Source organism: Carya illinoinensis, chromosome 5 (assembly GCF_018687715.1).
Source record: "Carya illinoinensis cultivar Pawnee chromosome 5, C.illinoinensisPawnee_v1, whole genome shotgun sequence".
NCBI lineage: Eukaryota > Viridiplantae > Streptophyta > Magnoliopsida > Fagales > Juglandaceae > Carya > Carya illinoinensis.
This window is the reverse complement of record NC_056756.1, coordinates 14238149-14255325: the sequence shown is the minus strand read 5'-3', so window position 1 is coordinate 14255325 and position 17177 is coordinate 14238149. Positions and strand designations below refer to the sequence as shown.

Sequence of the window (17177 nt, the reverse complement as noted above, 5' to 3'; positions counted from 1 at the left end):
GGTTTTTTCCTACAGGGTTTTTCCTTGGCAAGGTTTTAACGAGGCATATTCATTATATGTGGTCATCCAAAGGGGGAGTGTTGTAAAATAACATTGCTGTAAAATAAATTGTATAACCACCTTGAACTAGCCATCAAATGCATAGTGCATAATGCTAGCATAGTGAGTTGGCCGACATATGCATAGTGCATAGTGCTAGCACAATACTAGCATAGTGAGTTGGCCGACATATGCATAGTGCATAGTGCTAGCATAGTACTAGTATAGTAAGCTAGCATAGTCCTCTTTGTACGCCTATATATATCGTTGAATTCTTTAAGAAATTAATAAATTTCAAAACTTCTCTGAGCTATATCTCTCTCTCTCCTTTCGATAGTTTTATAACAATCATCAATATTTAATTTATTTTAAAAAATATCAAATGGACCGGAATGGACCAAAACAGCCGAAATTTAAGCCGGTACAAAAATAACCATATCTTGTACTGACTACTATTTCAGTACGAAAAATTCTAGCCTGGCCGAACAAATTTTAAAACTTTGATTAGACCATCCAATTTGGTCAGCAATCAGAGAAGACCTTCATTCAAACCCAGACCTTATCTTCTTTTCATTTCAAATGGAATTCCAAAAACAATACTCACGATTATAGGAAACAGAATATGCGCATCAATTGATCATCCGAATCAGTATGCCAATCTAACACTCATGTTTCCATTCCAATATAGAAGTTTTAGAGGAAGACAAAAGTAAATAACGATTGGACGGTTCTTTTCATTGCTATCATTACCAATTATTCAAAGCTTGCGTGACAATTTCTTTCAGCAGCCAGGAAGTGAACGACTGTGTTGCATTACTTCTTACGCAAGTACAAGAATTCAAAACTTGTGTGACAATTTCTTTCAGCAACCAGGAAGTGAACGACTCTGTTGCATTACTTCTTACGCAAGTGCAAGAAACCAAGCACCACAGAGATACCGACAACGGCTACAGGAACAACCCAATATTGCTTTGTCAATCCCACGAGTTTCTGAGCATAATCTGTTTGCTTCTTGGAAGAAATTTCAAGTTCTGGAATGACCGGGGAGGATGTGTCAAGCTCACCTATGCAAAAGGTCTCCATGAGCTCCTTTGCACTTTCGCTATGCCCGGCATCTTCAAAATCGTCCGTTGCATCTTTCCCTTGAATGAAATCAAAGCAACAAGACATATCAAGAATTTCATCACAATTATAGTGGTAGTTTTAAAATTTGAATATTACATGATCCAGACAAGTCATCACATATAATCCATTAGGGAGCGGGAGCACAAGAAAATTTACCAGTTGCTGCAAGGACTACATCATCCCCGCCAGGGTGCTCATCCAAATAAGATGATACATCATATACCTGGAACGATAAAAGAAACATTATAAATGAATACGAGAGAGGGAGAGAGAGGAGAGTCGAAGCAAGACAACATGCATTGAATGGCCATTTAAAAGTATGAGATAAGGGACACCTTTCGGCGACCTAACTTTACAGAGTAGAGGCTACCTATCCTCCAGCAGTTGATTTATTTGCTGCTGAGAGCAGACAACATGTATTAAAAGATGTGGCCCACCCATAAAACTTAGATCTTGTTTGAACAAAGCACTAGATAAACTGCAACACAATTCTAGAGATGAAAATAAGGCATCTAGTTAAATTGAAAAAAGAAAGTCGTCATTTTATCATATTTTTTATGCAAGGAACCTGAGATCATGTAAACACAACACGTCTTTTAGCCGGTTAAACACCAGACTTATGTAATGCGCTCAAATCACACGGACCAGGTAAATCGTCGGCTTTCAATTATGGAACGTGGCCCCCAGAAATTGTTTGCATCCAAGTATTCTAGCCTTGGACTTGAGGGGGAGCATTCTCCCAAGACCAAGACCCTTGCCATTTGAGCCTTGTAACTTCTCCATCACCAAAGATAGATAATTAAGGAGTTCAAAGATGTGCAATAAGTAAAAAGTTTACCATATCCACAACTCCAAGACTCCTTGGGTCACTTATGGTATCATGAAGTACAACACAATGTAACAAAAGTTGTTTCTGGAAGCACTTTCAAGCATACTTAAATTTAGATATAAATTCAAATAACATATACAGCCCTAACAACCCACTGTGTCATGTCAACTTGAGCAAATTCATACTCAGCCCAGGCCTGACTATTTGCAATCCTGGCATTAAGGTATATCCTAATGCTATCAAGATACCCAGGGAAAAAAGTAATGGAAATGCATTTTTCATTTACTCCAGGTACATGCTGAGTCAAAGGCCTGAAGCAAACATGTGACAAATCAAAATAAAATGAGAAGATTGCTCCCTTTTTCCGAGAATAAAAAAATAGCATAAAAAATCCCAGAAATGAGTGCTACCCTTATATATGGGACGTATAGAAGAGAAGAATCCAAAAGCAAAAACTAGCCACTGAAGTTCAAAAGATAAAAGGGTGACATGGTTGGAAAAGAGAATGCACTGGTAGATGCCATCTAATCATAGAGAGACTTCAAGGAGAAAAAAAATATTCAGCATCGCTAATGGTGACTCACATCTCTCCAAAAAGCCCGCATTCCTTTCTCTCCAAAGACACCATATCATACACATTAATATCCTTCCAAATTTAACCATTACAACAACTATCAGAAATCCTTTCCAACACGCCAATAGATTAATCACTGCTCTCAGCATATCCGACCTACCATGGAAAAATCAAAACAGAGTCCACAATTCCCAAATAACCTTCCCGCTCCTTATCTACATCACGCAAAGCTAAAGTATACAAATATAGGTACAATACATTTAGACCAAGAATAAAGGCAGAGAAATAAATTATGCAATAATATACTTTTACTCTCAAAACCCTTCATCAATTGTATCTATTTTGTAGTAAAAAAAAAAATTATAAAGCAGGCACTACTTTTTTTCTTTTTTTTCTTTTTTTTTAAATTGGCACTAGGTGTCTAGAAACAACATCCCGACTAATCTCGGGAGTGCACAGGCTCTCGACAAAGAGTTTTCCGCAAGTATACCTCAGTAATTCAAGGGAAAATGACCACTAGATATTGTTTACAACCAAGGAGATTTGAACCTTAGACTTGGAGGGAGTATACCCAAGCCCAATGCCTTAAAACATTTGAGCCATCCCCTAGGGGTTTATAAGGCAGGCACTACTAACACATTTATACAGAAATTTTAGGTTATTGGAATCCTACAATACTTACAAAGAAATTTTAGGCTATTGGGATTTATCATAAACAAAACCCACTAAAGATTTGCACTTAAAAAACGACGGTAACAAACTTATACAACAAGTTGTAACCGAGGATTAAAACTAAACAGCAGAACAGATCTCAGAAGAAAGCTCTGCATACCCCCAAAAAGGCACAAATAAATGGAAAAAAAGGACCCCAAATGGTACGTTAAGATGATCAAATTGCTTCGAAGAGAAAACGCCCACTAGCTCATCCATCGAAGATACAGAACCAATGGTAAAACTGAACGAATATAAAGAAATAAAAACACAGCGAAAAGGCAAACAAAAATTACATAGGAAAGAAAGATAGATATATATATCTATAGTTATATATACATATGTTTATATAGAAGCGTACCTTTCCATCGATGACGACCCAACAATCTTCTTTGGAGTTGTGTTGGGAGGCTTCTTGCATTGTATACAGCTTGGTAAGAGTCGGCATCTCTGGTTAACTACCGCCCAACTGCCCAAGAGATATTTTGGGGCCGAGTAATTCTGTCTCTGTCTCTTCCTCTGCTTTAGCCGCTGTACATAAAAGCCGGAGTCACAGATGATCGGGAAAGACCAAGCAACCCTAGCTCGCGTTGAAGTTGATGTCACTGTTCCTCAAGCTGGGCCTACCACCCATTTAAATTTTAATTAGACCTAGAACTAGCAGACTACAGTACGGACGTATTATTAGTTAAGAAAATGCTATTAAAGCCTTTCAAATTTACCGCCCAAATTATCAATCGATTATTTTATTTATTTTTTTAATCTCTTTTATATAATAATTAAAAAAATGACAATCAATAAAATTATGTATTTTTTTAATTATTTTTAATGATTAAAGATGTTGAAAAAAATAAAAGAAAAGGAAACAAAATTTAAATAGCCTAGCAGTACGCTATTAGTTAATAGTTAGGACACCATAATAATAATTTAAAATATCAAATTATACTCTCTTTTCAAATATTAAAGGATAAATATGAGATTTATATTACATTTTTAATAATATATCCTACTATTTTTTTTAAAGAAAATACATTAGACTTGCATGATAAAAAAATGATAAACATACAATATTTTTCACCATATTTTAACTTTTACCCACCTATATTTTAAAACAAAGATATTTTTACTAATAAATAGAACTAAATATAGAATAGAAATAATATTTACAATCTCAAAACGTCAAAATCTCTCATACTCCTTTTAAAAGAGTGAGCAAATTTAAAACATGAGAAAAATTATTTTTTAATAATAAATTTTATTTTTTTTTCAAAATAACTATATCCAGTATTAATCAAATTAAAAACTATCTCACGATTGTCTTATCTTTTTCCATTAAAATAATTATACTTATCATCCCACACACTATTTATTTTAATTTTTTTTTCATTTTTTCTATAATAAATATGTGATATATAGATGATAAGTAGAACAATTCAATTAGTTTAATAAAAATAATATTAAAATATGTAAAATATTTGATGTAAAATGATGAATAACATATCTCCATCTTCATTTTAACACGGTTCTCAACTTATTTGATTAATTCTCCTCCTTCTTCACTCCCTGTCAATCAGTCTAAATACCTCCCCCCTCCTTTTCCTACTTCAAAACTGTTGCTCAATTGATCAGAAATGTGACTTGGAATAGGGCTGAGCCATCACTCTACCGCTCTTCAATTTTAAGTTGTGTTTAAGTAGTGAAGTGATCTTAGATATTTTATGAATATTAATGAAAAAATAATAAAATAAGTAATAATAAAATATTAAATAGTAATAAAAAGTAATGAAAAATAAGTAAAAAATAATAAATAGTAATGATATTTTTGTAATACTCTAGTACCCAAACTAACTCGGCCTTGTTCGTTTTCACAAAACTTTCATCTCATCTCATCTTATCTTAATCATTACAATTTTTTCAAATCCTCATGCAAAATAAAATCCCAATACAACTTTTTCAAATCCCAATACAACTTTTTAAAATTCTAATATAAAAATAATATATACTAATAATATTTTATTTATTCTAATAATATTTTATTTAACTTATCTCAACTCATTTCATCTCATCTCCGAAAACAAACTAGGCCTTAGTCTCCTAATTAGGCTATAGCATCTTTGATCAAACCAAACAGGATTTCAGGCTTATCTGCCTACCTTGCCCCTCTAAAAGGGTGGGGAATAGATAACCATCCTGCTCAGGTGGGTTACTAGGGACAGGGAGGGCGGCTACTTGTCGGCAGGTAGTAGCCCTAGGTGGAGTGAAGAAAGTGAAAAGAGAAGAACTCCGATGGAATAGGTTGAGATAAGATCAACCATCGCTCAGCAGCGGAAAAGAGATTCAGTGATAGAGTGAGTGGGTTTTTCCTCTCACCCAGGTCCCACCCCACTTGCTATGGGACGAGCCACCTCTTTCAGAAGGCGAAGGGGTTGAAGGGAGTAAGGACGGTCCCACCAACTTCCGTTTTCTTTGGAGGCTTGGAGCATAATTGAAATTTCATCAGTATTTAGTTTAAAAAAGAGGGCATAAAATCCTTTTTTCAATGTCATCTTTCTACAGAAGGTTTCAAGCATCAACTGCTTGCATTATAAAGCATTCAAATTTCAGGTACTTGCAACGATATTCATACGCGTTTTGGTGGTACATATTGCACACGCTCGTCTTCACATAAATTCTGCAAAAACAATCCAACAGAATGATTAATGGAAAAGATTCCAAGTTACAAGTTCAAATGAAAATTCAATGCGTAAAACGTTAGGAATATAAGTAATGGGACAAACAAGCATAAGATTTTGACGAGTTAATTCCACAATATCTACAAGCTCCCTTTTATCTCTACGAAAATAACTAGTTTTCCAGAGCGCTCAATAAATAAACAAATAAAAAATAAAAATAAACTTTTCAAATGCGTGTCAACTGAAATTTTAACAGAGTTACCGTAGCTACTCATTCAGTAGTATGGGCTACATTTTGTCCCTGGGGTGACCAAATTCCACCCAAACCAACACAACCAGAAGTCCAGAACCGGATTGGGATTTCAACCCAAACCACTATCCCAAAGACAAATGAATAAGAATGTGAAAGCATACTTAGCTCTCAATGCATTACAAGCATATATCCCACTAATTTGCTTCAGCAAATATTACACAAAATCAATGTAAACAAATGAAGAAAAATGATCAAGACATGAAGCTCAACAACTAGATTTCCTGGGACAGATTTATACTTTCCCCTTCGTGGGAATTACAATACCCCGACTTAAGTCAGAAAAGATTCCTAAGGTTATGTTCGGATCATTTTCCCATAATGCTAGATGGTGGTGGCATACAAGGGGGTAGAAGGCCTTTTAAGTTTGAGAATATGTGGCTAAAAGTAGAGGGGTTTGTGGATTTGATTAGGCAATGGTGGAGTTCATATTCCTTCGATGGCAATCCGAGCAAGATATTGGTGGAAAAGCTGAAAGATTTGAAGAAGGATTTGAAGATATGGAATGAACAGGTATTTGGTGATGTAACCTCTCAGAAAAAGAACTTGGTTCAAGAGTTACAAATCTTGGAGGGTGTAGGGGAGGGGAATAACAGTAAAGTTCAAGTAATTGCTGAATTAGAAAGACTGACTTTAATGGAAGAAATATCGTGGAGGCAAAAGTCAAGGGCTTTGTGGCTAAGGGAGGAGGATAAGTGTACACAATTTTTTCACCGAGTGGCTAATGCGCATAGGAGATTCAATGCCATTGAGTCCATGAACATTAATGGTGAAAACAATTGTGGACTGGTGCTGTTTGTGTAGAAACAATGGTGAGACAGTGGACCACATACTCCTATATTGTAAGTTCGCAAGTGAGATATGGAACTACTTCTTCAACAGAATGGGATTAGCATGGGTAATGCCAGGTCGGGTGGTGTAGCTTATAGCAAGCTGGAGAGGAATCTCCGGGACTCCGCAAATTGCAGCTTTGTGGAGGATGGCTCCAATCTGTATTTGTTGGTGTATTTGGAAAGAAAGAAACGAGAGACTTTTCGAGAATCATGAACAATCCTCAGAAGAGTTTCGGAGTTTCTTCTGGAAGACTTTATTTCTGTGGGCCATTGCATTAGATTTTAATGGCCTAAGCTTCCATGATTTTCTTGTTTCTATTTCTAGTTCTTAAATAGGTGTATGCTCATGTATACCTCCAGTGTACCTGGGCTATGCCCATCTTTATTTTAATAAAGCTTACTTATTACCTATCAAAAAAAAGATTTCCTGGGACAATACCATAACAAATGTAGTATAAGCCATGGGTCAACAAATAAGGAATATATGTGCAACCATGCTTATACTATCAAGGCCAACAGGCTTCTTATTAGCATGGGGTCTATAATTATGGCAAGTCACAAGGACTGTTCTAGTTTCAACATTTGGTCTTGACTCTTGTTAATACCTGCGGCTTGCAACTAGCATGTGCAACATGGCTAGTTGATTTATTTGTCTCCGAGAACTTGATGGAAGCCTTGTTGCATAAAATTACCATTAACAACACACCCATGTTGCTAACCATATGAGTTAATGGCCGAGTATATATCTAACTAATTTGCATCACATGACCATTTCCTTGGTTCTTTTTTTTTCTAGTACATAATTTGCAATGTTCGTATGACATTAGAATGGAAATGTCTATCAAACAATTTGGATGGATGAATGGATTGCAAGATTAGCATGCAAGACTGCCGATCATGCTTTGAGTTAATTTGAGGAAAGAGATACTTCAAAGTAACACAAGTCCTTTCCTATATAAAATAAAGCACATGTGAATTTAATTTAATGTAGAGAACACACACACACACACACACACACACACAGAAACCTGTAAGTCCTCTGGAAGTGCCTCTGAGACTGCAAGAGTGTAACAACCAGGGACAAATCTTCCTGCAAAAAGTTTTTGGGGAAACTCAAACTCAAAATTACAAAGACCAGTTCTTGCAAACTTAGATTTTTTTAAGTGCATAACTCTATATGAACCTAAAAACATTAAAAAAAAGTCTTAGTACCAGATCTAGATAACATTCGACTTTGTTTAGGAAGAAGCATTGCTATCAGCAGAGAAAAAGTATGCCTAGAATATAGATCATTGTGACATGCAGGCTGGGCACAAGAGCATATTGTACCACTCTCCCCAGAACATGGAATGATTGATGTGGGAGGTATATATTCAACTAATATAGTTAATTCTATTAGAAGCTAGGATGCGATAATGTAGTCTTAGTCAAAACTTCCAAAACTAGAGCATAATTGTGAACAAATGTATCATAATTGAAGCAAGATAGAAAAAATTATATTAGATTTTTCCTTTTAAATAAGTTGTAACAAAGAAAGAAAAAGAATGAAACTTCTGGATTGACAAATTTGTGCATTATAATTGTGGGTTGCCATGATACCAGTAAACTGTGGCAACTGTAATGTACCTCCATAACATGCCCCTATGTGTTATCAAACTAATATAACATTAGCCCTGAACAATCTCAGTATAGTTTCAAAGCTGCATGCTCTTATCAGAAAGGCACCTGTATAGCTCACTCAAATATTCCTACATCAAATCGATTACTTAACTTCCTTAAAAATCTTGAAATGCCAATAACAATACATAATCCTATAATTACAAGACCATTAGAATATGATTTTTTTTCTTTTATTAATAAGAGATATTTCATTGTAGTTAAAAAAAAAAACATGAACATTGACAAACACTATGGCAATCTACTAGCTCTTTTAAGAAATGAACCTACAGGGAAACTTTGGCTTGCAGTTGCATATAACAAGTGTTTGCCAATCAGAACAATTCCAAATAGTGGAAAAAAAGAGATCTAAGGAATTATTATGTAGATGCTAAGATTTAGCTAGAGCCAAAAAGAGAGAGAGAACAAGAAAAAAGATGGAGGTGAAAACATGTATAGGAAGATGTCTAACACAAAAAAAAAAAAAAAAAGGTGTTTATCATACCAATTCGCAACCACCGAGCAGCCCAACTTCTACTTGGATCCATGACCGAAATTATACTGCAAGAATCTCAATGGAAAAAAAAAGGATCAAAATAGGCAAAAGGAAAAGTGAATTTAAAAACCAGCAAGCCCAGGAAAGATTTGAATAGGATCCTTGCGAAGTAAATAGTATTTATTTAGTTGGAAATATGAGGAATTATGATCATTATATTTCTCAAAGTGATTCCGATGATAATTGAAACGACCAACACCTCATATGCTCAACCATATGAATACCATCCATTTCAAGTGACATGGACAGAATCCTTGTCCAGAAACACTAGCCTAGGGAACCCAATGATACTCAGATAATTGACATTTCAGTCATGCATAAGAATAATATATAAGGATATCATAAGATGCACAAAATTGGTTCCTGCTATATCCCAGATAAGAAAAGTGAGCAAATATACAATGGGAAAAGTTCTTTTTTCAACTCAAAGTACAAGTTTTTAGTTTACAGATACGTCAAATCCAAGGGAAGCATCCAAATGGGTTGCATTGGAGTGAGTTGGGCAAAGGTTTTAAGCACAAGAAGTAAAAGAAAACAAAATAAATAACTTAAAACAACAAAAACAAAACAAGATCTTTGCACTCTTTCACCTTGAGGGAGTAATAAACATCACAGTAACATTAAGATCACCAACAGTTGAGTTATGATAAAAATTAAAAAAAGATGCATACCCAATGAAATTAGGAGTAGTGATATCAACGATACGTTCGTGATCCTCGTCCATCTTGAAGAACGGACAATTCTCGCACCCTGACTCCCTAAATTGTGTAATATTTTTCAAAATAAGGTGGAAAAAAAAAACACAAATCAATGTTAACAATTAAACTCGAAGAAGAGAACCTATCGAGCCCTAACACTGATCTTTTAGGGAAAGGATTGCACCTGATCGTAGGTTTTGACGAGACGACAACGAAGGCAAGCCCTCAGTTCATGACCGAAGCTCGTCGGGATCTGTGCCGCAGCGCTTCCCATTATGATATACTACTCCAATGTTTTTGGCAGTTGATAAACGAAGTTGATGATGACTAGGTAGTACAGACTTTGAACTTTTATCGGCTCCTTTTTAACATTAGTTTTTTTCTAAGAGCATCACATTGGTACATGCATATGCAAGTGCAAAGTCGCAAAGTGATATTTATATAATATGAGCTTAAATTTATTTATATAAGATTATACATTTTTAAATATTTACATAATTATAAATAGTATTTATACATATTTAAAGATCTATTATTTATTCTCTAAAATATATTTTACTCATTCATTCTCTCTCCTTCCACTCTTTTTTTATATATTTACATTTATATATTTTACTCATTCACTTTTCAAAAAGTATTTTACTCAAATATTTTATATATTTAAAGATCAAGCCCGATCACCTCTCTCACGGATGCTGAGTACAATGTACATGTATTGGGTGCTAATGGAATTTCTTTAAATGCTAATTACATGTTTTAACCCAATACATGGAAATTGCAAACTCTATAATTTTTTTTTTTTAAAAAGCAAAAAAATAATAAAACGATAAGGAACAGCAATTAGCAATCAGAACTAGAAAATGGCTCTGATACTATAAAAGTGGAATCAAGTGAAGATCGGAAAGAAATGAAAGAAAAAGAATTCAGAGATTAATGGCAAGAATTAAATATGAGCAGAATATGTGGAGTCTTAGACTTCCAATGCATGTAATGCCATAATATGAAATGAAAAGTTAAAGAACCAAAACTTTCAAATATTATTAATGAAATTAAACTTTAAATAAGACTTACAAGCTTGAAATCAAGAAAAAGGGGAGAAGGAAAAAGAATTATAAGCTTGAAGTAAATTGGGAGTTGGAATCAATTATTGATGAAGGTTGGTTCGGATAGAAAAGTTCTGCCTCCCAAATGAAACTAAGCGTCCTTTTATAAGTGAAAAAATTGCTTTTAGAAATAGTAAAATCCCATGAATCACGGGATAAACAGTGGTGAATAATGAAAGTGAATAGTGACTTTTTACTATTCAACTCTCAGAAACCTTTCTTTCGCCGAAAGTAGTTTTGTCTTCTTCCTTTGAAAGTGAAATCATTCTTTCGAAAGCATTTTGTCTTCTCGTGTCGAAAGTAAGCTGTAAGTAAAACAAACCATCTTTCTGCCTCTCAAAAGCTGAGTCCTGGTCGAAAGATGAAAACTGACAGCGTTGGAGTCTTTTCAGTCTTCAGTGTTGTAAACAGTTGTGCATTACTCAATCATCTCCCAGGCGAGGGGGATAATATTCAGAGTCATGTCCGAAAATATTGTTGTAAGGATCAAAGTTTGTTGAAGAGACCTCTGATTCTTTAGTTGAATAATCACTATTGTTTTCATCCTTAATAGATTTTTTTCAACAGTTTGATTAAATCTTTCTTCTTCAATTTGTCTAAGGGAGACTTTTTCTTTGAAGAAGTTGAATCTTGTGAACCAATTGAATTCTTCTTTTTAGCTGAAGATGATTTCTTCTTCTGCTTGGATGAAGAACTCTGAGAATCTGAAGCTTGATCACTTGAACCTGGAATGGTTGGATATGTAATCAAAGCTTGTGTTGAAACCTATGAAGGGGAAGGGAACTCCTCTTTGTTCTTAAGATTAGGAACTGTAAGAGGAAAATCTTTTGAAACATGAGAAATAATGTCATTTGTGTGAGAAAATTTATCCACCATTTGACAAAATATTGACGAACCAATATATCATTATTTTTTGTATATTGCCATTTACAGATCTAAGGGGTCTTATATCTGGCACAGAAATAAATTAAGGGAGGGAGTTTGGCATCTCGCCTTTAATCTTGGGTGCAAAGGAAATAATAAAATGCCTGATAGACTGTTGAAAATTATCAGGGAAAATATCAGTAATGAGGCCAAAGAAATGCTACCATTTCTGGAATCATAAAGGAAAGCTGTTTTTGCACTTCTTGTCAAAGTTGAAGAACTAAGAGTGCTGCATATTGGGGGTTTGAAACAAAGGAAACCTTAACCAGGCCTCAATATAATCATAATAATTATACTGAGTATTGGTATCCTTAATTGTTTTAGAAGTTTAAGGGTGGGTTTCCCATTCTTCTTCCGTTATAACAGAAACAAGAAAACAATTGTGAAAGATGATTTTTGAAGAGTCAACTTTACAATAAATAGGTTTAATAGATATGGAATCGGTGTGAACCAAGATTTAAAGGTAAAAAGAGAGGTTTTTGGCTAGGTTTTCTAGGATCCAATGGAAACCTCGGGAAAAATAATCTAAAGCAATTTGAAAAGGATCTATTTTAATTGATTTCTCAATATAAAACAGATTATGAAACCAAGCTTTTTTGAAATATTATGCAAAGTTTTAAAATGCGTTCCGGTGACCATTCCAGTTGAGGCACTAGAACGGAATATTTCGGTACCGGTACGTTTCGGTGTACCGTTTCGAGATAGATATTATATAAATAAATTATATATAATAACTATATTTCAAAATAAAATCAATACAATTCTTAAAAGTATACATACCTGATAACTTAATAATATTTCTCCATAGTGAATACAAGTCTTAAACACACATTTATAAAACTAAATAAAATATCATATGTTCTCAATCCAATTGTAATCATTCATTTTCATCAATAAGACAAAAAGGATCAACATTAGCAAAGCTACTCAAAATATTTTCGTCAATGTCATTGTCACCACCATCATCATCAATATCAAAGCCAACATTAACACCTTCTTCCAAATTTTGTGAGGCTAATAGCTCCTCAATACTTCCCAAATCCAAATCTTCTCCATCAATAAGTTCTGATTCTTCACCTACCCATTCCTCCATCAAGTCAATATTCTCATGATTGATTGGATCCAAAGCATCTCTTCCCCTCTTTATGTTTCTGCCAAAATAAAAGTCACACGTAAGTGAAAATATTACATATTTTTCAACAATTAAAAACATTATTTTTGAAAAAGTTTACCTCTCACGGAGTTTCAAGTTATAACGAACAAATACTAAATCATTCAAACGTTTATGTTCTAATCTATTCCTCTTCTTTGAATGAATAAATTCACATATACTCCAATTTCTTTCACAGCCAGTTGCACTACAACATTGACTTAATATGCAGATTGCAAACGTTTGAAGAGCTAGAAACTCATTTCCAAAAGTACCCCACCATGCAATTACAACAAAAGTGCAATTATAAATTATTACTTAAAATTAAATAAAAGAATTAAAATATAGATTCACACTATTTAAAAAAGGATATTGAGGTTACCTGGATTACTATTTTCACGCTGGCGTATTGCTATAGGTTGTCCAAAATCACCATGTTCATTCTTATACATGTCAATTTGTTAAATGATCTCATCTTGCTTATCAATATCAGGTTCCATCTTTACAACGCAAGTCATAAATCCTCTAGAAACATCATTTTTACTTTTAAAGCAAGGGTTAAAGTAAATTCCAGGATTAAGAAGACAACCTGCTGCATGTAATGGACTATGAAGTTGCTTATCCCACCTAGCATCAATGACCCTGATGAATGGCATAAATGCAGAAATTTTGTTCTTCAATCTTGCTTTTATATTCTCTTTGGCTTTCTCCATTGCATTATACAAGTATCCCATTGCAGGCTTCTCATCCCCATCGACAAGTCATAGTACTCGAACCAAAGGCTCGCTGATTGTTACAATAAACTGACATTGAGCCCAAAACTCTCTATCTTCTAGAACAATCACAGCTATCTCCTTCCCTATGTTGTTTTTAGAATAACTTGATACAATCCACTTATCACAAGTGAACATTTGTCAAAGCTCTTTCTTAAACAACAGAAAGCATTGGATACTTAAAAAATTTGTAGCAAACCTTGTGACTGCAGGGCGACATAAATCATGACCTTTGGTGAAGTCCTTTCTCATCAAAGCCAAAACCCAAGCATGGTTATAAATGAATTTCGTTATCTTCCTTGCCTTCTTTATAGTTTCATCAATAATAGAAAAATGTCTGGGATCACAAAAATTCTCTAACATCAAATCTATACAATGAGCTGCACAAGGTGATCAAAAGAAAGAGCCATACTTTTGCTGTAACTTTTTTCCTGCAGCCTTATAACTCGTATCATTGTCTGTTATGAATTGCACAATATTCTCCACCCCAACTTCTTGAACAACTTCATCAAAAATTTTAAATAATGTTTCAGCATCTTTTCTAAGGCCCGATGTATCAATAGACTTCAAAAATATTGTACCTTTTAGGCAATAAACCAAAAAGTTAATTATTAGTTGTTGCCTCTGATTTATCCAACCATCTGCCATTAGTGAACAACCACTATCCCTCCAAGATGTTTTAATATTTAAGAGATAATTCTGAACCTCAGTCACAGAATTCTTCAACAAATTTCCTCTCAACTCATGTAAAGAAGGACCCTTGAATGCTGGCCCGATGGCAGCTATAGCATCTATAGCTAGTTGATAAAATTTAGATTGAGATGCATTGAAAGGTAAATTAGCATCATACCACCAATTTGCTATAGCCATTTTTGCTTTGTCAATCATTTCCTTTGAACACATAGCACTCTTAATAGAAGGTTGAGAGCCAGGACTTGTTCTTGGAGCAAAAAATTTGCTAAATGGCCCCGTTGACTTTCCACCTACTTTCTCCTTCCCCTTCCCTTTCCCCTTTGAATCATGAACGGGTCCTTGACTCCCTCCCTCATACTCATCATCACCAACATCAACATCATCATATGTTAAATCTACAGGGCTTCCACATCCAATCTCTAAGCTTAGTTTTCTTTTCTTCTCTTAGTTTTTTTTCATTTCATTGACCAACTCTTTCATTTGCCATTTTATATCATCAGGGACTTTTTTACATGCTTCTACATCACCTGAAATCCCACCTAGATGATGCTTCAACCTCGTGACTCCGCCACCTCTAATAATTTTGCTACAATAAAGATATTGAGTACTATTTCTTGCTCCTGGCACTACACGTGCATGGGACCATGCTGGATCCTCTGATCTAGCAGGAGCAAATGCCGTAGAGGTAGCACTATTTGATTGACAACTAGACATTTATAATTTATATACCCCTACATTATGAAAAAAAAAAGAATCAACTCATTTAGAAATGCACATATATTTGGAAAGACTTAAACGAAAAATTGTACAAATTATCAACTAATAACAGCAACTTGTACAAATAATTCTAAAATATTGGAAAGACTTAAACAAAAAATTGTACAAGTTTAGAGAACACCGTGCAAGAGCAATACTTCTAAAATAAGTTCCATAAAAATAACTCTATTTTTTTTTTCAAAATTTTGCAATCCTTCATCTCCTGTTGGTATGTTTGAGTCTTTGACAGTTTTATTTTATGAGTTCTTGACTCTAAAATCACTAATTAACAGCATCTAAAATAATCACATAAAATAATTTTAACTTCTATATTGAATCCATAAAAGATCACTATGTAACTTAAAACACCCACAGTTATTATAAATTCTCCCCACCCTTCAAATGGGAGCATTTCAGCCTAAAAATTTAAGAAAATGGGCTTGCACGATGATAATATCAAACACTGGGAGTTCATCAAGTTGTACCAACTGAGATCAAGATCAACTTAATTACATAAATATTATGTAAGAGTAGAGATCTTAAGCTACAAGGATGCCAATTTATTTGTCAATATCCAATGGAAAAATTAAAGAAATTAACTGATCTTGAGAGTTGCATGTATATATATATGCCACTTCATACAAAAAATTAAAATCTACTTACAATATATAATTTTAAGTTAGCATCATTTGACGAAATCGGAAGGGAAATACGGTAATCGGTATACCTGCACAGATTGGATGGACGAAATCAGAGGCCAAAACCAGAGCTGCCGGCTGCAGGTGACGGCGACGGCGTCGTTGCTACTAGGCCTTAGACTCACGAACAGAGCTTTCGGCTGCAACGGGGAGGTGGAGTCGTCGGAGTGCTCCTGAGGAGATCAGATTTGGATTTTCGGCCAGTAATGAGAATAACGGGAAAGGAAGAAAATAGAAATGGAAGAGAAAAATAAACTAAGTTGAAACTTGAAACCTGAAACGCAAAGGGGGGAGAACCGGAGAAATGAGGAATCGGGATTGGGAGAAGAACTGAAGAACGGCGCATGGACTCACGGAGAAGAACAACAAAAACAAAAGAAAGAAACTAAGAAACCGGGGAAAAAAAACCAAAAGAAAAATGAAGAAAAAATGTAAATTATGAAAATGGTGTGAAGTTAATATTAATTACAAAAATGCCACCATGTGTTAAACTTCGGACCAGAAAGTGTATTCCGGCTGGAATGGACCGGAACACGGCGAAACGGCCGGAATTTGTAGCGGAACAAAATATATAGCGTTCCGGTTTTGGCTACTGTTCTGAAATGAAAAATTCCGGCAATTCCGGTTGGAACGGAACGGATTTCAAAACTTTGATATTATGCCTTGTTGGCAGAGGGAAATCTGGGTGTTACCGAAGTCAGGGGGTTTGCATACGGATTGTATGGCATGGCTAAGGTTGAAGCAAAAGAACTTGGTGGAATAGGTCTAGGAACTTGTCCTAGGCTGGTAAATTTGTTGGCTATCTCCAGTGAGGAGGAAGCCAAAGTAGATGCAAATGCCAGAGGCATAAGCATTGGATAAGTAGGGGGAGGATAAGTAACTGACAGGGCTGGTTTCTTCTTCTTACTCATGTTTTCTGCAAGAATTCACGGGTAAGAAAATCAGGAATAGAATTATCTGATCCTTTGATAAATTCAATATCAAAATCAAAAACACTTAAAAGAGCTTGTCATCGTGCAAAAATCTGTTTTGATGCAATGTTTTTAACATATTCTTCTAAAATAGTTTTGGCGCTCT

At 34.7% G+C, this 17177-nt stretch overlaps 2 protein-coding genes across 3 annotated transcripts; both read right to left on the bottom strand.

The window, feature by feature from the left end:
- Positions 1-645: 645 nt before the first annotated feature.
- On the bottom strand, positions 646-3912 carry LOC122309658 (cytochrome b5). Its single transcript, XM_043123200.1, has 3 exons — positions 3640-3912; positions 1321-1387; positions 646-1181 (listed from the first exon to the last, which is right to left on the bottom strand). The coding sequence occupies exons 1-3, from the start codon at positions 3724-3726 to the stop codon at positions 934-936; spliced, it is 402 nt and encodes a 133-aa protein (XP_042979134.1). The 5' UTR covers positions 3727-3912; the 3' UTR covers positions 646-933.
- A 1986-nt stretch (positions 3913-5898) lies between these two features.
- On the bottom strand, positions 5899-10277 carry LOC122308823 (transcription elongation factor SPT4 homolog 2). 2 transcript variants are annotated; one of them, XM_043122073.1, is made up of 5 exons: positions 10191-10277; positions 9977-10071; positions 9255-9310; positions 8122-8183; positions 5899-5949 (listed from the first exon to the last, which is right to left on the bottom strand). In XM_043122073.1, exons 1-5 carry the CDS (start codon positions 10275-10277, stop codon positions 5899-5901), a joined length of 351 nt encoding a protein of 116 aa, XP_042978007.1. The 2 variants fall into 2 exon arrangements, with proteins under 2 accessions (XP_042978007.1, XP_042978006.1); XM_043122072.1 differs by lacking the exon at positions 9255-9310 and having other exon boundaries at positions 8122-8205; positions 9919-10071.
- Positions 10278-17177: the final 6900 nt, after the last annotated feature.